General features: G+C 38.7%; 1 protein-coding gene across 2 annotated transcripts in view; it reads right to left on the bottom strand.

The window, feature by feature from the left end:
- Window positions 1–24,292, bottom strand: part of slc49a4 (solute carrier family 49 member 4) — a 135,931-nt gene that overhangs the window by 19,185 nt on the left and 92,454 nt on the right. For both annotated transcript variants that reach the window (XM_030125717.1, XM_030125718.1), the window contains one exon: window positions 11,998–12,180. In XM_030125717.1, coding sequence (XP_029981577.1) covers window positions 11,998–12,180 — 183 coding nt within the window. The remainder of the gene's footprint in view (window positions 1–11,997; window positions 12,181–24,292) is intronic.

Here is a 24,292-nt window from a genome sequence, read left to right as displayed (position 1 = left end):
TGAAAATTCTATGCACAGATTGTATATTAATGTTAGGATAAATGACTGATGTTGGGTTTTTCAAACATACATCAATAATACCTTTGCATCAGGAAAAATTTATTCCAAAACCTTAAATAATGTTCCTTATCTTCATGGCTGTTTCCAGACTTAAAGAGTAAGACTTGACTTTAATAGTTTTTATGACCTCAGGATAATAATCATTGAGATTTCTTATACAGGGTTCCTACAGGTTTCTACAAGACCTTTTTAAGACCTTTTTAAGACTACTTAGAACACAATTTGATGCCTATTTCATGGCCATATTGGCAAAAAATAGAATTTAGGAAATTGTATTTATTTACTCCAATGCCTTGATTCCTACTGTTGTAAATAATTTCTCACCGGGAGCTGCAAAGTTAGCGATAATTGGTTCCTAATTTCAGTATACATGGTCAGGTTGGAAAGGGTGGAACTGAATAGACTAATCTTATTTTCTTTGCAGCTTGGACATTTAACGGACACATTTAAACACAGCACACAAGTTTATGGCAACATAACTTGAGACTTACCATATCACATTTAATACCCTTTAAAGACTTTTTAAGGTACTGAATGAAGATTTTTAAATTCAAGCCTTTTAAGACTTTTTAAAAGGGTCATATTTTACTAAACCCACTTTTATTAGTCTTTGGTACATTTATTTGTGTATTTTGACCCTAATATTTCATAAAATTTGAATTTGAACCCTCCAGGAGCTGCAAAGGTATCTTTATATTCTTTCTGGCAAAAATCGAGCGGATTTCTACAATCTGTACAAATTCCTGCTAAATTTGTTACGTCTATAACTAGTTACGCAACGACGTTTGCACATATAAGGTCAATACTTCCAACGAACATTTCTCAGAGTATGACATAATTGTTTATCAGCAGCAGTGGTTGTAGTCCATACTGAAAATATGTCCAAACTTCGAGACGATTACCTAAAATGTTCAGTTGTTGGTTGAACGGGACAGAACAGCACAGCCAACAACCTGGAGGGGGCAGGGCCGGAAGTGGCTCATTTGCATTTAAAGGGCCAACGCTCAAAACCACCTTTCTGGTGTCATTATTCAGAAATAGAGTTGAAGATGGACCTGTGGAGTTGAATTAATGAAGAATTCAGACTCAAGCATAGCATTTACAGTTCATGAAGACCACAGGGAATTTTTAAAAAATGCATAATTCCATTAAAAAAAAAAAACTAAATATCAATCCTTTAAAACCCCACAGGAACCCCGCTTATAAGCATCAAATACAACATTTATTTTTTTAATATTATACGCTGCTCCAGATTCCTTCACAAGTCCCATATCCTGCAGGAAATACTCAAGTGCACAACAATTAATTATCTGAAAATATACCCCTGAATATACTTTACAACACCAACACTAGGCAACACCATAGATTGGCCAATGAAATATGTGGAAAAGAACCTTCTTTGTGAAGTACTTTGCCAGCTTTTGTTTTACCAACTGCTTTAAGTAACAAAGTCAGAGATGACATTGAATTTCACATAAAAGTCTGAACCTGTGAGTGACAGTAAACACACATCTACAAAGTGTACCTGCCACCGTGAGGAGTGGAGGACACTTGAGTCACTGTTCTGCTGCCGCTCATGTGTACTGAAGTTATGTGTGACCTCACATGTACAATGCACCTGTGCCTGCAGCGAAGTGAGCTTTACGACAAGACAGCTTTGACGTGTCGTATTTTATTAGACGACTTCAGGGTGGAAGTGAAGAAGCGAGCAGCTAAAGTCTCCATCATCTCAGTTTGATCTTTTCCCTCACGACTGTCGCAGGGAAGTTGTCAGGATCCATCAGCAGATCAGACGCCCCTTGGCTCACCCAACCGCCCACCCAACCACCCACCTGCCCACGCACACACACACCTACACACACGCACGCACGCACGCACGCACGCACACACACACACACACACACACGGTAGTTTATCATTCAGATCCACAGAGAGGATGAAAAGTAGAGGATACATCATGTATACTTTATGAGTTTTTGTGTGTTTCTGCACCTGCATACCCACACCTGGTCTACTGCTGTCTAATCTATGATTTATGTGCATTCTGACACACTAGTACAGAGAAGTCAGACTACGTTGCTTGTCATCTGGTTCACGCTTCAGCCATTTTTCAAACAGCTTCATCTTCATCTGAGCCTTCCCAATACTGCTCAAGTGTCAAACATACAGCCCGCGGGCCAAAACCGACCTGCCAAAGGGTCCAATCTGGCCCCTGGGATGAATTTGTGAAATGCAAAAATTACACTGAAGATATTAACAAGGGTATCAAGGGTGTCAAAACCATTTTGTTCACATTCCATATCCAGCCCAATTCGATCTAAAGTGGATCTAATCAGTAATATACTTTCATTATAACCTATAAATAATGACAACCTTAAATTTTTCTCTTTATATCAGTGTAAGAAATGTCAAACTACATGAAAATGTTTACATTTACGAACTATCCTTTCACAAAAAATGTGAATAACCTGAACAAATATAAACAACCTGAGATGTCTAAAGAAAATAATATTCTGCCTGTGTTACTAAATGGTTTGTGCCTTTGCAGATCTGACCTGTAACGCACATGTATAAATGATAAGTTGAGGCATAATATTGTTAAAATTGCACTTTTCTTTAAAAAAAATATTTGTATAGGTTATTCACATCTTTTTTGTTTGAATAGTTTGTAAATGAAAATATTCTCATGTATTAATGTTATTTTTTTGCATTAAAACAGAGGGAAAAATGTAGCGTTGTCATTAATTATAGGTTATTATGTTATTATTTTACAGGTCCAGCCCACTTGCAATCAGACTAGGCTGAATGTGGCCCTGAAGGAAAATGAGTTTGACATCCCTGCATTACTGGGTCTTACTGTGAGACAAGCCCCTGCCCTTTCATCATAACCTCTTTATGCAGTTTTCTCAATGACTGGTAGCCTGCATCTAGAGGCTTTTGAGAGATAACTGATAAGTAATCCTGCTTTCCTCTACCAAACAGCATCTCAGGTTAAAAGAGCAAAGCTGGAGGAAGCAGCCAGACAAGTAGGCCCCAAGATTCACACAGAAAAAAAAACAAAACAAAAGTGTTGAGGATCCATGAAAGAAACCCAGATAGGATTGTTGTGATTGTTGGATAAGACATAGAAGATGCTGATGAAGTGGAACATTTGTAGAGAGGGAGGTGGCATAAAGGACCTGAAGAACTGACTGAAGAAGACTTGTGGTTGCAATTGCATTTCAAGGAAAACAAAGCTGAGGCTGTATATGACTTTAGAGGCACTGGTATTACTATATGGCTCCAATATGTGAAAAAAGAACAAGGGAGAAGATAGGGCAGTAGATGTTTTCCATTACAAGTGGCTTTAAAGTGCTTCTGAATGTAATGGACAAGACGCCGCCGAGTGAAGAAGTGAAGTAGATGCAAAATGACTGGTCATTCTAAGGCAAAAATGCTGCAATAACGATTGTTACATCATAATGAGCTGGGTGTTAGATGGTAAAAGGAACTGAGGAAGGTCCAAGATAATGTGTTCAGAGAGTAGAAAGGGAACAGAAAGAGGAATGGTGGAACTCATGGGAGGAAGTGAGGATGATGTCAGTGGACTGCCAAGGCCCTAAGAGTCATGAGGATAGGTGCCGAAAACCTGATAAGCAACCAAACTGTTGAAGCAATGTTGCTGCATCAGATAAATCATTTGCTGACATCAATACAAGCTGGGCCTGCAACTGTTTAATCTTCTGATAGCCAAATAAAACAGGAAATACACCAGTAAACAATATAAAATGGGGGAGGGGGTATCTGGTTTCCTCTTCTCTGCCTCCCTGTTCAAGTGAAATGCCTTCCTGCTCAACTGAGATGCCTTCCTGTTCAAGTGAAATGCCTTCCTGTTCAACTGAGATGCCTTCCTGTTCAAGTGAAATGCCTTCCTGTTCAACTGAGATGACTTCCTATTCAAGTGAAAAATACATGTTGAGAAAGTATTTCGCACGTGTGTGAGAATGCATTTCATATGCGTATGTGTGCGTTTTCATGTGTGTGTGAATGCATTTCATATGTGTGTGCATTTTCACATTTATGTGTAAATGCATTTCATATGTGTGTGTGTGCATTTTCACATGTATGTGTGAATGCATTTCGTGTGTGTGTGTGTGTGTGTGCGTTTTCACATGTATGTGTGAATGCATTTCATATGTGTATGTGTGCCTTTTCATATGTGTGTGTCAATGCGTTTCATATGTGTGTATGTGTGTGCGTTTTCACATATATGTGTGAATACATTTCATATGTGTATGTGTGTTTTCATGTATCTGTGTGTGAATGCATATCAAATGTGTATGTGTGCGTTTTCACATGTGTGTGTGAATGCATTTCATGTGTGTGTGCGTTTTCCCATGTATGTGTGAATGCATTTCATATGTGTGTGTGCATTTTCACATGTGTAAACGCATCTCATATGCATGTGTGTGCATTTGCATTTTCACGTATGTGAGTGCATTTCATATGATTGTATGTGTGTTTTCACATGTGTTTGTGAATGCATTTCATATGCGTGTGTGAATGGTAATTCTGAATAATGTCCAATACGGCCCCTCATAGTTTTTATGTATAAAGCTGTTAAACTCTTGTCTACAAACGTGGACAGAAAACCTAGAGCTGGGTCTCAGAAGGTTAAAAATCCATTATCAGTCCATTTCTAGTGTAAAACTGTTGTGGTAATAACAATATAAATTCTTACTTATGGTCAAAAGTGTGTTTTGCAGTGTCACAGCAACCTTTACCTTTGATGTTTGGAAACCAAATTCTTCTCTGTTCATCCGAAAGTTGAAGTCAACATTTGCAAATGTTAAGACATTCTGTCAGTCTGTTCCCAAGATAATGCATTTCTAAATGTAATGGGGACAGTAGGACAAACTGTTCAATTGAGATGCACAGACGCACCTAAATGCTAAACTATTACAGTTAACGTCCAGAAATGTTTTTTCCAACATACTGAATCCAAAATGTTTTTCAGTTTAATGAAATAATAAGTATGCAGCTGGGTCTAGAAAAGGAACCAAATGCTGTGCTCTGCACTACAGGCACAAATAACAATTATCAACTGCCTCAAAGCCAACTCTAAGGACTCAGGACACATTAAAATTCTGTTATTTTCTACACACAGGGACAGAAAATAACCATGCTATAAACTGCAGCTTCCTCTTTTCCTCCATAAAGTAATGATCCAATCCAAATGTACTGCTTTAAAGTGAACACGGACACTTCTCCTTCTGCAGGTAAATATACAAAAGGGCTCCATTATCTAACAGCACTTACAGTCAATACAATGAGCTCAAACATTACAGTGAATCAGTAATGTTAAAGGGTATTTGTGAGTGCCGGAGGACTTTTAAGGACTACACTAGCTTGCATGTTTAGACCAAATAACTCCAGTCTTTGTCTCTTTTCTGTTCATGCAAACATACAGCTATGTTTGAGATTCAGGACTATTCCCTAGATATAAAACAATAAATCTACCTGAAAAGTGACTTCACACACTTTTCAACTCACAGTGTTCATGGTTCGACTGTAAAACCAAAGCATCTATTAAACCGGGACTCATTTCCCTGGACAGTCACAACAACTAATTTAACCATTACACAAACTCATATTCTGGGGGAATTAAAAGGCTATGATTTACAGGAGCCAAACCGTACAATGGCACCTCATTCCAATTCAGCCCTTTTACTGTGCTGTTATCACTTTCACATAATTAGAATAATGTGATTATTTGTCAGATTCTCAAAATGAGTAAAAGCATAACAGCATTATTGTTGCAGACTTGAATCATGTTAGGTCAGTGGCTCCCAAAATTTTTCACATTGAAACCCAAAAGGAAAATGTGGTGTTTCCCTGTGACCTAAGCTTATGAAAATGTCATGTGGATTTCATCTACTACATTTGTATGGATTCTACAGTCTTTTCCTAAAGGGATGAAAATGTCGGTTTTTATGGTAACGCAAGCTATCAGAAGTCAGCTGAAACAAACTGTACACAAACATTTGACTATCTTAATCTTTCTCTGTAAAAATACTGTCTCTTAGAGAAAAAAAGTCAAAAATATCATAACAGTGATGTATCAAGGATATAAAACTGTATTTTTAGGGAACCATGGGAAAAGACACTTGAGAAAAAAAGCTTTTTTTTCATGTAAATTTCTGAGCTTTTCCTTTAGTCTCATACAACATCCAAGTTTTACTCTAGTATGTTTATGAAGTCAATCTCTGAGGATTTTCTCAAAATTTTCTTGTAAATGTATTCTTTTCATATCTTTTTATTTTCTTTTTTTGAAAATTGGCAAGTATAATCAAGGAAATTCAAATGCAGAGCTTTTTCCTTTAAGTACTACCTTCCTCCTCCCGCTCCTAATTTTGTTTTGGTTTACCTAAAATGGCCCAAGTTCACCATTATAAATCATCTGATTGTTTAATATTTTACTGCGCTGATTGACGACCCTGTAAAAACAGTTCTGCAACCAATTTTGGCTCCAGACCTGATGTTTGGAAAGGCAGTGTAAATGATTAGTAGATGATAAGAACATTTGTTTACCTGAAACTTTTATTGCTCCTCTACAAGATGAATAACATTAGTTTGCAAAAATGCAGAGTTTCTAGTCAGATAACAAAAAAGCCACACACAAACTAGACCTGAAATCTGAGAGAACTAGAGGAAAACTGATTACACTTAGATTTAATAAGAGGTAAGAAAATTGTGACTCAAATTGTGGATTACAGATCTCAGATGGTAATATTTCAAACGATCTTTCGGCAAGAACACTCCGAACCTCTTTAACTCTTTATCAGGCAAGTGACTATTTTTGGTAATTTCCGCATACATTGAAAGACAGTGACAGCAACAGCTAGAGTGAGAACAGTGAGTCAACAATCTCAGGTCCAATGTGGTCTACAGGGTCTGTAAGGTCCACCCCTGCATGAACAGTGAGTGCCTGCTTTGTTAGGTACCATGAAGTAATGGTACTAATGTAAGGAATGATGTTCAAAGGGATAATGTGGATGTGGACAGGTGTCTGGATCAGCACTTATGTTGGTCTAATATTCCAAAAGTCATGCTCTAATGTTCTAAAATATGTTCCTTTATAATATAAATATGTTCCTTTCACCTTACATGTGTTCTTCTTGTATTTTTTTTTATATTAGTTCTGGTATGACTATTATTTTTTGCCACTTACGGGTAAGGAACCAAATATGGTAACTTCTCTGACTTTCTACATAGTAACTTTTTTTCCCTTAAATTTCAGAAAAGTAATAAAGTTTTGTTATGTCCTCTAATAACACACTATGATTGAAATTTAGAATTTCAGGGTGTTTTCACAATGGGTATCTGGATCCGTGCTGTACCTGGATACGTTCACACCTTTCCCGCAGATGCTGTGTTCACATGCACATACCATGGCCCGTGCCCGAGTACGTGTGGGTGTTACAGGGCCAAAACAGTAAGTGGCAGTGTGGAAGGAATTCAACAATCGCTGTCCAACAAATGCGGAAGTCAGAAGAAGACAAACCCTTATGTCATCAACTGAGCGATTGTTCTGTTCATTTGTCTACAATGGTGGCAATACTCGTCTATCTGTTAGCCTGTTTGAGGCAAAGTGAAGAAGAGCAACCTTTGTTGTCCCTGATATATCACCAAGTGGTTTGGTCGATAAGGTGAGCCCGTGCCGTGCGGATCCGACGCTTTTTATTAGACAACAGGAGCACCCACTATGGTCTCGTGGTGATAAAGTCACGTTTGGTCTTGGGCATGGATCGCTTTCACACTGCAACGTTCCGTACTGGAGTCCACACAGCCTGTACCCAGGACTACTTTCTCAGCTGGACTCGGGTACAGTACTCGTGCACGAAACATTTGCATTCACATTGATAAAATAAAGTGTACTTTGGGGTCAAACGTACTTGGATACAGACTCGAGTATGCAGTGTGAAAACGCCCTCAGAGTATTTCTATGAGTGGACTATAAAGGGTTAAATTTAGAGGAAAAAACACCTAGACGTTCATCAAGATTGTTATTATGATAACATATTTCCCCATGTGGTTAATCTTTGGCCGATGTTGTACCCATCAACCAAGGTTCATGGAAAGTGATGCTGTAGCAGATGTAGTTGTGAAAATTCAGTAACAAAAACATAACCCCCTTAGTGGAGGCAATAACGGTGATATGTTGCATCTCTTCTCCATTTCATGCCTGGTTGCCATACTTGGGACTTTTTAAATTGGCTTAGCAGTCTTTGAGGGTCTCTGATCCCAACGGCTGCTCACGTCAAACAAGAAAAAACATCCACCAGTACGGGCAAGACTTCCCAGAAGGCAGGATCAAGATACAGGTGTAAGGCAGCAGCTGTCAGGCGTCTCGTTGCAATTGAGAAAGTCTTGGCAGAATTGGAGGAGGCTGAGGACTGTGAATATTTATGGGGATTTGAAAATATAACTTTATTTACTCAGACAAACAGGGCAGAAGGACGATGTGTCACATCGCAAATCTGTCATTCCGTCTGACTGGTGTTGTGATGTAGCTAACGAACAGAAAAGGTTAATGAAACTACAGGCAGCTTGGCAGGGATCACAAGGAAGCTGAGACAAAACACAGTCCCAAGTACATGCAAACACACACCCAAAGACATAAAAATACACAGATACAGATGCACACGTACACGGAGGGATGAGCCTGGTTTACTTATGATTTTGCCTTCGTTTGTGAAAGCGCCACAGGCAGGAGACAAGCAGATGACATGCTGTCCTCTCTGCTGTGGGTTTACATTATTGTATCAAAGTGTCAAGCAGCCAAATCAAAGAGAAATCAGTGGTTAAATTACAATGGGACTTTTTTTTTTGTTCTCAATGAGTCAGTTTCTTTAAATTTTTACCACCATCCGCCTTTTATCGACCCTGTCTCCAGGACTGGGAATAGATTTTCGAAAAACAACAGAGCTCGAGGCTTTGAGGAGGTGGTAGGAACCTGCAGGAGGCCAAATCACTCTAGAGATACAAGCACATTCATTCGCAATTTTATGAGATATCACAGAGTGGTTTCAACTGCAAATGGATGTCCAATACCAATATCAATTCCAAAACCACAAACTTAAATATGGGTCAATCCTGATATTTACCAGTCCACTTAAAAATTTGCCTTAAATGAGTGATATTTTGCTTTTTGAAATGGAATTATGTATTTTAAAACATTTCCCTGTGGTCTACATAAACTGTAAATGCTATCCTTGGGTCTGAAATTTTCATTAATTCAACTCCACAGGTCCATCTTCAACCCTATTTCTGAGTAATGACATCAGAAAGGGGGTTTTGAGTGCTGGCCCTTTAAATGCAAATAAACCACTTCACGCCCCACCCCCTCCAGGTTGTTGGCTGTGCTGCTCTGTCCCATTCAACCAACGGGAAGTTTGGACATATTTTCAGTATGGACTACAACCGCTGCTGCTGATAAACAATTATGGCGTACTCAGAATAATGTTCGTTGGAAGTTTTGACCTTATATGTGCAAATGTCGGCGCATATCTAGATATAGACATAACAAATTAAGACGGAATTAAAACAGGTTGTAGAAATCCACTCAATTTTTGCCAAAATGAATATAAAGATAGCTTTGCAGCACCTGGAGGGTTCAAATTCAAATTTTATGAACTATTAGGGTCTAAATACATAAATAAATGTACCAAACACTAATAAAAGTGGGTTTAGCAAAATATGAGAATGGGAATCGAGAACCAGTTCTTTTTGAGAACCGGATCCCAGTAGCTCGATTCCTTGGAATCGTTTGCCTGCCTGCCTGCTTAATGATTCTGCTTATCGATTCCGCCTTCGTTGCGCATGGATGATGATGTCATGTGTACGCTGCATTGTTTTGGTCAGAATGTGGCCAACATGGAGTTGCGGCAGAAACAGTCTAAAAAGACGACACCAGGTCCACTTGGAACACTTGCAAAGCTTCCATGTCTTCAAAAGGGTGGAATCCCTCCAATATGTTCAAACATTTGTCCGCACAGCATGTGATTCATTTACAGGAATTTGATAAGTGTATTTGATACGCTACTTAGCAACGCTTGTGAATGTAGCGACGGAGTGAACACCAGGCCCAGTTGCGGTTCTGGTGCGAGCGACAAACATCGTACCCCCTCAAATAAAAGTTTCCGAAAGTAGGGGAAAGGAAATGAGGTGCACAACAATGGGAGACGAGCCGAGCCGAGTCAAACTGGCTCCACGTAGTGGACATGCGGCAACAGAGGAATTAGTCAAGCGTCTTAAGTTTCACTTTCACTGTGCCCTCCCGGGCCTGCCGTCATCTGTTATTATTATTTGTACATACTGTATATGGTATATTTACTGTGCAGAGATGGAAATGTAAAAGACAGTTAATGTAAACACACCTATTTGTACTCTTTTATTCCCTCACCCAATTAGAATCGATAAGGAATCGGATCGATAAGCAAAAAATAAAATGGAATCGGAATCGTTAAATTCTTATTGATTCCCATCCCTACTTGGACACAACACTTCCAACCGCAAAAAAGGTCTGAAATTACTCAACTTATTATTGGTTTTAATACACTTATGGCTTACATAAAATATATGGCCAAATAGGAGAATCTACAGTCTGTGACATTTATAGTCCAAGCAAGCTTTGGCCCAGGCGAGGGCAGCAGATGAAACACTAGTCTGCCTTGCTCAATAGGATGAATACCACAGAAATAACACAGAACCTAGAAACATTTTTGGCTTTATGCCAATGAACATCTTTCAGTTCAGAAGAACAGGTGCACCTTTATGATGTGGAGCCCAGTTCTACAGTCTGCTGGTGTACAGGCAATATGTCATACAAGAACTCTGAACACTGAATTTGATCTCATGGGAACTATAAAAGCCTGCTGCACAAACAATAAAAATATTGTACAGAAGAAAATCAAAGTGTTTAAAACTGAAAACTGAGTCAAATTTTAACCGTAGGTAGGTAGACATATTTAGGGTTTACCTCAGTGTGTTTCAACCGTGGGGTCAGGACCCCATGTGGGGTCGCCTGGAATTCAAATGGGGTCACCTGAAATTTCTAGTAATTGATTAGAAAAAAAAAAAAATACTAATAAAAAATATATGGTGAGTTGAGAGACAATCACAATACTTAAAACACATGACAAACCCTGAAGCTGAAACTGAAGCACTGTGGTACTGTTTATCTTTCAAATGTTTGTTGTGGCCGGTTTAAGATGCTGCAGCTCTTTCATAATTCATAGTTTCAGTTATTGTTTGTTCAGTATTAATTGTCAGCCTTGTAAATACAAGCTGGACTGACTGTATATATCCTGACCAAGGAAAATAAAATTCTCACTTTGTGCAGTAATCTCAACCTGACTTTTCTGCCTCCGTTCATAATAATATACATATATAGCATAAATGTCATCTAAAATTAACATTTATTTGTAACATAGTATAGCAAACTATTACATGATCAAAAACAAAATAATTTCAGCAAAAGAAAATGTCTCCGTTTTGAACGTCTGGGGTCACCAGAAATTTGTTTTGTTAAAATGGGATCATGAGCCAAAAAACTTTGGGAACCACTGGTTTACCTGTTTTGAATTCCAGCTTCCAGTACCATCCCTACGAACCCTACACAGTACGATCAAAACTGTTCAATGCCAGATTTTTTATCTTCATGTGTGAGGTCTGTAACAGATAAAAAATCTCTTCAGATTTAGAAAATCCTTATGTGTATACTCTGCATTACTTACTGAGCTATCCATCCACAACTCTTGTGTTATTAGTCAACATTGGACTGATTACCACACTGAATACTGGAATAACTCATATCTGTATGATGGGTCTTAACCTCAACCTCATGACTAGAGGTTGTCCATCTCCTGTTAATGAACCCATATATCTCAGTCTTACCTGTGCAGTAGAAGGTGAGGAAGAAGAGCAGCAGGCCAGTGACCAGGTTGCCCAGGAATGTGACAACTCCACAGGTAATGCCTTCAGGGACTGGGTACACCGTCTCTATGAAGAGCTCGAAGAATATGGGCACACTGCTGTTGATGAAAATGCCCACCAGGATACAGGAAGTGTAGAGGATGGCTGCGGAAAGACAAAAGAAACAGTGGGCCAATCAATAAGCTGCATTTTAATTAAGGACACTGATGTAATGGGAGATCATGTCCCATCTGAGCAACTGAAAAAGTGGCGTACTGAAAGTTTCTGGAACAGCAGTGATTTATGCGACCTTCTTCAGCTTTCTACTATTCCATTTGTCCTCAGCTGCACTGAGATTTATGAAAAACTTTCATCCTGAAACAACATTTCATTTAGAGTACCACCCCTTAAGGCGACAATTTATTTGAAACAAAACCAAAGTAGGTGTGTGGATGGAAAATGGCCAGTTTGCACCGAGAACAATGTGTCATATCCCTCTAAGTCCTCCTACGTCTTTCTGGCCTGTGGTGGTAGATGATTACTTGCATTTTTTAGGTTGGAACTTTGGACTCTTTGCTTTGTTTCTCTTCAGTCTGCACGATTGCATGATGGAGCTTTGCACTAGGGCATTAGTGACTTCAGATTTTTTCAGATCAACTTATTTGTCAATAAATTGACTAGTCCTATGATGACATCATCACACTGACAGCAGAGGAACAACACAGACACACAGCCGCTCATCAATGAGCAACTTGTGCTAAAGTTCACTGGAACATTAACAATGTACAGTAAAGAACAGAATAAAAAACTGTCAAGACAGAAGCATTAACAGTCCTTCTCAGACATTTTAACCAAACAAAACATAGGCTTACACCTTGAATTTACTTTTAAATTTAAGTGAACATAAAGTAGGAAAAGGTTCAGAGTGCATTATCTTCATGAAATAAATTAACAGAATAATTCAAACACACTGGCTGTTCACATTATAGGGATGCACCGATACCACTTTTTTCCAGACCAAGTACGAGTACTTACATTTGAGTATTGAGTACTTGCTGATACCGAGTACCGATACGAGTGCTTAATAATCCCATTCCAGTTGTTAGTTCCTTTTGTAAATGTGCTTTATTGTCGTTGTCATTAGTCTGACTGGAAAAAAGTGCTGCTACTGACATTTAGTGTGTTGGAATGAGCGTTTCTCAATTAATCCACCAGGAGGCGCCTCTCTGAATTAACCATACTGGACAAACACCACGAAGAAGAGTAAAGTTTTTTGAGAAGAAGAAGAAGAAAGTCAGCAATAACAGACATGGAGACAACAGATGCAACACTAATATGATACCAATATTGCAGCGTTTTCGCTACAAAGGTTTAAAAGCTTAGCTTCAGCAGGTAGAGAAAAGAGAAATGAGTGATAAGTTTTGTTTTCACTTATGTTGGCGGCGGTCCGCACCGCTCCGTACTCCTGCTGGTATTCTCATTCTGTTTACGCATCCGCGAGCACCTGGTAAACGGATGGAATGTATGCAGAGGACGGACAGAAAGCTGCGTCCGTATCTGTCTGTCTTTAACGTTACTTGCAGTCAGCGTTATTTTTATCACCATCATTTATTTTGAAAAATCTCCACACTCTTCACACTCCCCACACATTATTCCTCCTCCTCGTACCTGCTGCACTTAACTGTGAATGTCAAACGGCCGTAAGTGGTATCGGAGCATTCTTATCAGATTACTTTTACGAGTACACACACTGAGTATCGGAGCCGATGCCGATACTCGTATTGGTATCGGTGCATCCCTACCACATTATTGTTCAGTATTGGTCGTGCTTACATGGTTCACAGAACATTACTTAAGACCATAGTTTTTCTAGATCACAATCAGTTTAGTAATCCTACCTGGGTCATCTTCTTCCTTCAGTCTTGGCCTTGCGCTAGTGATGCGTAGGTGTTTTTTTTTTTTTTTTTGCTTTTGTGGAATTATTTGACCTGCCCTTCCAAAGTGACATTTTTTGGACCCGCACCAACCCGACCTGGGTCCACTGATCCGTTTATCACTACCTTGCCCTCCATGCTTTCATGTAGAAAGATGAGAGTATCGACATGCGCTGAATGAAGGCTGGCATGCTGTTGGGTGATGGAAGGGAGAGAGAGAGTAACACACGACTAGTCGACTCTTCCAAAGTAACGTCGACTTGTGACACAGACGTTGACGCATCGACAAACCGGCTTTTCTGTTAATGCCCTACTTTGTGCTGATGGAGGGAAGTATTAATATGATACTACCATTTCAGAAGGAGTCCAATTTTTCAATAGCTTTCAACATAAGAAATACAAACATATTTAGCTTTTCCACTCTACAGCTCTATCCTCTATAACACATAAAACACACACATTTCACATACCATTAGCCTCATAGCATAACTGCTTAAGTCACAGGTGTCAAACTCCGGTCCTCGAGGGCCGGTATCCTGCATGTTTTAGATGTTTCCCTCTTCCAGCACACCTGACGGTCGTTATCAGGCTTCTGCAGAGTTGGATGACAGGCTTATCATTTGAATCAGGTGTGTTGGAAGAGGGAAACATCTAAAACATGCAGGATACCGGCCCTTGAGGATCTGAGTTTGACACCCCTGGCCTAAGTCATACACTATATAGACAAAAGTATTGGGACACGTTGAATTCAGGTGTTTCTTTTCTAACAGGGGTCTGGGATACAAAACAGTAATGACAAATGTCATAATATAGTTTTATACTATGATAAATATCAAATTGATTATTGATATTTACATTTCAAATCATCATGAACAGGACATCTTATAGCTGTAGACATGATGTGTTCCAATATTTTTGTCCATATAGTTTATAAACATCAATATTTCCTTTTTAAGTTTATTGGGAGATTTTTCTTCCTCAGTGAGATGTGAAGAAAGTAGATGGTTAGTTGTGGTAGAACATTATTATTTACAGGCAGAGCATGAAAAATATTTTAGAAATTTAGAGGTAGAACATTTAAAATCATAGCCATAGATATAAAAACCAAACAAACAAAAAAAAATCAATGTTGAGAGAAACAGTAAAACAACATCTCTGAGGCATTTTGGAAGCAAAGATAAGAATTTAAACCAAACTAGCCAATGAAATTATATCTATCACAATATAAAACTATATTATGACATTTGTCATTATTGTTTTGTATCCCAGACCCCTGTAAGAAAAGAAACACCTGAATTCAATGTGTCCCAATACTTTTGTCCCTATAGTGGATGACATTTTGCTATGAGTCTAACGTATAATGTAGAAGTAGCTGCTCCTCTATAAAACCTAATACTTCCACATTACAATATTGAAAAACAGGCAGGCCTATGTGTACTCTGTTGACTGGTTTTACTTCGATTACATTGAGTTTTTCTCAGTGGGTTGTTTAATGGTATCATATCCCAGACATTTACCAAAGTAATACACTGCCTAATTTCTAAACTTAACTTCTGAGTCACATCTGAGACATTTTCATGAAAGTTGTGATGAAAAAGTGTGGTGTTTAAATAAAGAACCCAAAAGTCCAATCAAAGATTAATAGTTTTATCATTTTAAGGACAGAGGAGGTGAGGAAAGAAGATTAAAAAAAAGTGACAGTAGGTTTTTCCATTTTTGTTTCACTGGGCTAAAACTCAGATGGTCTGACAGGATTTGAGCATTCTGTCCATTTCCTTAGATTCAGGGCAGTGGCAGTTTGGGTAATAATGTGTTTTCAGATCTGAGGGGGTTAAACAGGTGACTGAGAACTGGAATACAGGCTGCTGTTAAGATTTCCTTGGATGTGACTTAGAGGTGGAAACAGTGGCTTCTCTTTCCCACAGGGGCATTAAAACTGCATACGGACTGAGAGGAGAGAGCTGTAGAAGGAAGATGTGTATTTTCAGTTTCTGTTTTCCCCCCAAATTTCAGCTCCTGCAGCTTTAATCAACAATGGTATTATCAGAAAGTACTGATGGTCAACACCCAGCCCTGTTTACACTTTAAATGGAACAACCTCCCTTCCAATCTAACATTCAGTGTGCAATCAAAAATCAATTTAAATTCATTTTTTATGCTCTGTGTTTTATATTTACTTGCAATCACTTTGATTTATTCTTTTGCCAAGATGAGCAGATGCTGACTTCTTTTTCAGGCAAGACTAACCTACTAATATTGAAGTTGGTGTCCACTGGTTCAACCCATAAAAACCCAGTGTTACTTATATGTCAGTTCCCAAATGAAATTTTCCTTTATTATTTATTATAATATTATTATATTAATTATTATAATATTATTATATTAATATTATAATATTATTATATATTATTAATAATAATATTATTATATTATTTATAAATTTTTTTATTTAACCTTTCTTAAGTAATTTATCACCATTCATTACCCCCCCCCCCCCGGAGGGGAGGCAGGGGGTATTGTTTTCTTTCGGTTTGTTTATTTGTTTGTTTCTTTGTTAACACTTTAACAGCAAACTACTAGCTGAATTCATACTAAATTGGGTTTATAGATTGCCAGTGACTCAGAATAGATGTGATTACATTTTGGTTAAAGTAGGTCAAAGTTCAAATTTTTTATGAACTTTTAAAATCTTTTTTTTCCCCATTTACTTATAATGGCTGAAATTTGTTTATGTTAACATCAACACACGCATAGACATAACAGTATCATCTGGATCAATGCCAAATAAGCTACAATACATGTGAGGGGTGGGGTTTGTTGTGCCTGGCACCGCTTGTATATAATAGAATCCTCTGTATTTTATCAGTATAAATCAGGTATTTTCCTGTACTTAATTTACTGATAATATAGATGTTTATAAAAACTCAGATTAAAGTTGAGATATTATATCAAAAACAGAAAAAAAATGCAGGAAAAGTGACTTTTCCAGTAAAATATATCATTAACTGAACATAAACTGAGTGTCCACTGTCACTGATCCAACTCCATGGGTTTTACTGGTGAATCAATGTTGTAGAAGATGACAGTGTTTATACGTTCACTACGAAGCCTCTGAACGTCCAAATGGGTCATATCTGATTATGATTTATAGCTGAGAAACTGCATTTTACATTGATTACTTACATGTATTGATAGGATTAGTGGATCGACAGGTATTAAACAGTTTAGATCAGTAGATGATTTAGGTCGGTGATGGATGTTTGGGTCTTTATGGGTTAATGTGACTGCACTTCTTAGTTAGAATGGAAAAAATACAAGCTGAAAAGTAATGTCTGGCCTAGTTTGTTTTCCAAAACGAACCATAAACCATGAACCTTTTGACCAATTTTAGAACCCCAGCATACAACATAATGCCATCCGCTCTATGTGTGCTCTTTTGTTTGCATTAGCAATCAAAAACTGTTCAGTATGGCTGGCTAGTAAAGCGTCTCATCTCAGTCTTGGCCATTTGGCCTCAAGTGAATATGTGAATGAGAATCAGAGTGGAAGTGCAGACATTAAGCCATCACCTCTGGAGCATCACGGCACCCTCCATCTCCCTTATCACAGCAGATTGGTCCAAATGAGCTCCCCATTAGACTGCACGTCCCTTTAATCACAGAACCTCTGAGGACCCTCTGTGCCTGCCTGCCCACCTGCCTGTGACGGGGAACCCAGGTGCCACTCATATAGCCATCAAAGACAGCCCCCTTGTCTGTCCATCTTTATTCAACTCTAATGAAGCACTGATATCAAACACTTAATGCCTTTAAGCGCTGCACTTTCACCTTAGCTTGTTGCCACCAATTCCCATAAGGAAGCGGGAAAGGAGACAAGTGGTACACATAAGTGAGCTGAGGACGATGACGGCTGGATGAAAATACAACAGCTGGTTCCTAGTCATAATGACAGACTTCAATCTTGAGAATTAATAAGTCAATAATATTTTTCCCAGGAGTCATTCTAGTTCTGCCTGCTTTATTTCAACCCTCTAATAAATATTCTGATGGTTTGTATGGAAATCATTCACCCATTAGTATAATTTTAAAGCTAATAGAAGGTTGTGATGTCTGCTGGGTTGGATATGATTGACAGGTGTGATTGATGGCTCATTCACCTGCCAAATCAGACATGTGAAGCTTCTGTTAAGTGAATAAAGTATTTTTTTCCAAATGTATGGGCAGGCAAGTAAAGGATTGTATTGTACAAATGTGTCATAAAAATAACAATAATAATAATGGATTAGATTTATATAGTGCTTTTCTATTAATGCATACTCAAAAGTGTATACAGTGGATCCATTATTCATTCACTGACACATTCTCACTCTCTACATATGTATCCACATCTGCCTTGGGGCAGGCTGACAGAAGCATGGCTGCCAATTTGCGCCTACAGCCCCTCCCCACCACCGAGCATTCATACGAAATTCATACACCAGTGTGAGTAACAGCACTGGAGGCAAGGTGGGTGAAGTGTCTTGCCCAGGGACACAACAGCACATGACTAGGACAGAGTGGGGTTCGAACCGCCAACCCTTCGGTTATTGGACGACCTGCTCTACCTCCTGAACTCCATGAACTCACTCAGCCTGTTAGTAGAACATAGCTACTTCCACCGTATTGTATCATGTGGTCACTCAGTGTAGTAATTCACCTTAATATATATATTATTATTAACATAGTTATCCAGGGTTCATACACATTTTTCAGGGTCAAAGCACTTTTAAGGGTCATTTTTAAAATTTTCCAGCTCAGCTCCTTATTACTGGGGTAAAATACATGATTCATAATTATTTTTTTCAGATTTTACAACAATGATGTACATTGTATTATGCCATAAATATCTCCAAGTATGTTTCATAATAGCAAAAAGTTTAGAAATTAAAGGAAAACACAAAGTTTCATCCAAAAAAAGGGAAGCCAACGAGAGCCAAAGATTAAGATAAAAATTCACCTGGAGTCGACTTGAGAACACCCGCTAATTTTCTTTTTTGACAATACAGTTTTACTTTTCAAAATGTATCACCTCTCTGTAAGTAGCTTTGGCTTGCCATCTAACCTGGCAGAGTTAATATTAAAAATAAATAAATAAATAAATAAATAACTTCACAGAGTTATAACTGCAAGCACTTTATAGCCCTTAAAGATGCAGGAGACTTTCGTCACCAATTTTTCATCAAATCTGTAAAACCCCAGTCATATCCATAGTATCACAAATCTGTAAGTCTTTCTGTGATTACTCACCTAAATCTCTTCCCTCACTGTGAACAATTTCGAAGTGCCATCCACCATAAACAAACCATTTGTTTACAAACAGAGCCGGGAGGTAACTCAGGCATCTTCGGAATTTTGTTGCGATGTACATTGTGGAAAGCGGAGTTCCAGCCATTTCCGCATCATATTTGTTGCAGCTGCTGCTGCCAGACGGAACTCCACTTGCTCCACTTCCCTCCCACCATTTCTGCATTTCAGCCGTTTCCGTGTTGTGTTTATTTCATCCATATAACATCATATGGTTGCACTGCCGCTGGCAGGGGGCTGCGTGAACTTCTGCCTCCCACAATAATGGCCAACATGGGCAACACAATCAGACTGTAAAAGGTAACATAAAACCTAATCGATTACGATTTCACATCATGTCAAAATAATTCAGCTAATCAGACTAAGTAAACAGTTGGCTCTGATGTCGGACTTCATGTGGCCTTTTTGGCTTTCCTGTTGGTGCATCATCTCCAGTGTTTCGCCCTTCTTTTATCCACATCTCTGCAAACTGCAGTTAATGAAGGCATGTCTGGCCCATTAACAGAGATGAAGAGAGGTCTGTTCAGTGTAGACACGTTCATTCTGTTGCGCTCATCAGTGAGGATGTGATTCATGAACAAAGAAAGTAAGTAAGGTAAGGTACAATAAGGTATACAAAGTATAAGGTATATATGCAGCTCGATTTTTCCCTCTAAAAACTCAATTTTCAATTTCAATTTTTGGGTAAAACTTCAAAAGACAACAGAAGTCAGCATGCTGTTCTCGTGAGCAGCCTGCAATGCAAGGCACTTCTCCCTACCTCAAATCTGTGATGGTATCACGTGATGGGTCCACAGAAATGACACCAATGTGTCAGTGACAGGCATCAGTCATGTGTGCGTGCATGGACCACGTAATGAGTGATCCCCATGAGGCTACATTTAAATTGGAGGATCCATGCGTGGAGGAGACTGGCCCAGGACATGCTGGAGGGGCTATATCTTTGGGCTGGCCTGGGAAAAAACCGCTCTCACAGTGAGGAGGAGGAGCCTACAGCAGCCCGGAGGCGAGTGGGCCAGACACACAAGAGAGATGAAATCAATTTGATGATTTCCCTTTTTTAAAAATCGTCCTAATTAAAAAATCAGATTTTGATTTCAAATCGATTAATCACGCAGCCTTACAGTGTATTTATATGCATGGGGACATTCGTGAATTCCGAGACTGCCGACAGTTCGGTTCAGGTGAAAGTTAGTGCCAGCAATGTAGGCTATAGGTGTAAACTCATTAACACCCTGCCTGTTATCTCTATTGGTTTTTAATCATTGACGGGGTTGTCTCCTCCGAGGATGAAATTCATTCAGCAGAAGTAGGGGTGTAAAAACCACAAGTTTTTACACCCCTACTTCAAATCACACCTTAGTTTTATCAGTACATCTGTGGTTGCATTCTAGTCAGAGACCACGGAGGTCCAGGTCACTTAAAATAATTTATCTGATGCTAAGAAAAAACGTAGTTTTGACTGATAATAGGCATTTTGTGTACTAAGTAGGTTTTATTAGACATTAGATTGCTCAATATGGTTCCTTCTGATCTTATTTCAAGATTGTATGTGCTATAATAACATTTTATCGAGTAAAATTTACTCACAGTGCACAGCAGCCAAAATTTCTTGGCCTTACATAAGACAAGGCATTCTTACAGTGTGGATCAATATAGTATTTAGTGTTAACTTGAATCTTTAAACACTCTTTGCTTCCCTGAAATGCATCATTGTGGTCTTAATTACAGGAACTTAGGTCAAAGACAAGCCTCTTTAAAAGCTTCTCTGCAAATTATTTGCTTAAACTCTGTTCCCAGAAATATATAGCAAATGACACTGATCTTTGTGTGTCCCACTGACCATCTCACGCTGGCATAATAACAGCTTTTTGGCTGATTTTGATGCAGTAGCATGCCAGTCTCTTGAGCGATATGCCAGGTGGATGCACAGGGTTGGAGGAATGCTGCTGCAGACTGCCAATGTCTGGGATAAGAGTATGTGAGATAGAAAGAGAGCAGTGCCAGGGCTTGTAGAATGATGATGGATGATGATGGCTCAACTCAGTAGCTGTGAACAACATGCGTATTGGTTTGGCTTAGAGGAAATGGGGCTATGTCCATTAATGTCTTTAATGGGTTTAACTAATACTGACTTGTACTAAAAGACTGGTTCCACTGAATATAGACTAGATGTACACATACATTTTGCAGTACTTTTTACAGTACTGTATACTCACAAAAAATGTCAGCAAACTAAGTCTCATTGAACCAAATCTAGATTAATATACAATATTAATAGTGTTGTTAGAGTGTGTTTTACTGATTATTTTTCTGCAGCTTTCCTTTTATGAATGGCGATGATCTACTGGTCTGGACTGCACAAAAAAAGTTCAAGTATGACAAAACTGAATGGAATGTATAATCTTTTTAAAGCTCGAAAAGGGGGAAAACTGAATGTATGAACGTTTCTACATGTAGCAAATAATTAAAGCCTCACTCGAATGCAATCATCTGAGAGGCGAACCTTACATGAAAATCTAAATGACTGGGGTGCTGTCATGGTTCACCTGGTGGAGTCCACCCCACGTGGTCTAAGGCCAGACTGCAGTCATCTGGGTTTGATTCACAGCCCACATCCTTTGCTAAATGTTTGCTAAACGTCTCTTGAACTTCTTCCCATCCTTTGTCTGTCCACAGTGCATCCCTAATAAAGGTAAAAATGCCCAAACATATATATCTTAAAAGAAACTGAGCCTCTGCTGAGTCCCTCTCTACTATCCGATCCTTTGTTTCCAACTGTGACTAGGCCCTGGAGGTCCATAAGCTTCCAAAATGTGTAAATGCTGAAACGTTTATGTTTGGAACCTGTAGGTCTGACAACAAATATCTTCAAGGTTTAGAGAACTGTCATATTTTTTTCACTTCTCAGACACCAAGTACACAAGAGGACAGATGTCAGATGTGGATTAAGAAATGTTGAAGACCAAACTCACAGCCAAAATCCATCAAAGTTACTTATTACATCAGACTGACAGCACAGCAATAAAAAAAGACATCAACTGACTCATGGCTTTGTCTGGAGGTCTCAAGGCCATGCTGCACTTAGGAATTTCTTTCAAAAGCCCAGACACTGCAGTCCAGGGGAAACAATTAGAGTTGTGCACTTTAAGTTTGGAGGTTCATTACTTATCATTAGTACACCTGAACAGAGGTGAAAATAATAAGTTGACAATTTTTCAATTTGAGAACTTAGAGAACTTGTGATTTTATGATGATATAACTAAATATTTAATCTATATCAGATTTCCTAAAAGATGTAAGGGCACATTTCTAGACTAGTTCTGGAGGATGCAAAAAGGACAAACTTTTTTTGTTTCACGGAAGGAAAGTGAGGTTTTCCTAAACTGAAGAAAAGCACCTGTATTTGTCATGTTTCTGTTAAATGGTCCTGGCCCTAATTTCCTTGCACTTGGAGTTCCTCAAATGGATCCTTGAAACCAACCCCAAGAGCCCCATGTTAAAATGCCCAATGTACAGCAGAAAAAAGTTTATAGCCTGATCCAAAAAGTGTTTTGGTCTCTATAACTAATTTCCCAGTTTGTGACTGTACAGGGGCTTACAGTTATGTATAATTAAGGGTGTGGCTGCTGTGAGTGACAGGTGAGTGCCACCTGTGGCTGCTGTGTGGACTTTGATTGACAGCCAGCCCAGCTTCTCCATTAGGAGCTCTCAAATATTCAATAAAATATTATTTTTTCCTTAACAGGCAGGTCTGCTGAAAAGCTACGCTAACAAGACCATTAGAGCATTTAGCCAAGGATGTTTACTGGTGCTCATTTACAATACCCAGCCTACCCACCCTTTATACACTGCACAAAGTTCAATGTAATGCTATAAAATACAACTGCACATGTTTTTATATACAAAAGCACATACATTTATCAGCTAGGTGAAATTACTTGATGTCATTTTCTCACGGAATATCTGTGTAGTCAGTATTTCAAATATGATCCTCCCCAGCTCCACTCCATTAGCCAAATATGAGCACTTACATCTTCCAAAAATATGAAATGGGGAAAGCAAAAGTCAGTCTTAAGGTTTACAAACAGCAGTGCATTGTGGGCAATGTAAATGATGCTTCATCCACTATTTATTTACAGTAAGTGTTTCTATCTCTGCTGGTTCTATGGTCTGAACTCGGAGCAAATTAATATTTTATTGATCAAATTATATTGTGAATGTAGGTCTCAAATGTACAGTACAGTGCAAAAGTCGTAGGCCAACATTAGGTTTGTTGGTTTGATTTAGTAAAGTATATATTTCTCAGTCTGGATATAAAAGAAGTACATGCAGCAGGAAAAATAAGAGTTTCACGGAAAAAAACAGCTTCTATAATCCAAAGTGGATGCATTTAGTGTGACCTCCCATTACAATAAACATGTGTTAAACCCTTTTGTTCAGACAATATGAGATTTATTGCATTTATTTCTGATGTTTATACCAGGTTTCATTCAACATATCAGATGTTTCTAACTGTTTGTTCTGCTTCTTGTCATGGGGTCAGGGGTCACACTAAGTAGTAGTGACTTTAACCTTTAGAACACGTTTATTTCAGTTTTTTTGTGTCTTGAAGCTGTGCACATGTTCCCTGTATTTTCTTTACACATTACCATATGTTATGGCCCTTTCTGTCTACTTCTCATGTCATGATAACTATTCTGGAAATATGACATTAATTCCTTGGAACTATCTCTCTCTGGTACTGATAAAAACCCCATAGTCTGTTGGTTTATGAAATGGACTGCAGCTCAAAATGTACATGATTCTGAGAGCCGGAGACACATTAAGGCCCAATCCCAATTCACCCCTTAGCCCTCCCCCCTTACCCCTGCTCCTTGGCCCTTGCACTTGACACTACCCCTTGAAATGGAGCTGCAACGGTTAGGGGTTGAAACATTCTCCTATGAAATGGGACAACCCTTCGCAATCTGTTCCGTCATCAGCAGACATCGATGCCGC

Source organism: Sphaeramia orbicularis, chromosome 21 (assembly GCF_902148855.1).
Source record: "Sphaeramia orbicularis chromosome 21, fSphaOr1.1, whole genome shotgun sequence".
In the NCBI taxonomy this organism is placed as follows: Eukaryota; Metazoa; Chordata; class Actinopteri; order Kurtiformes; family Apogonidae; genus Sphaeramia; species Sphaeramia orbicularis.
The sequence above is the reverse complement of the archived record's forward strand: the minus strand, read 5'-3'. Positions and strand labels throughout refer to the sequence as shown.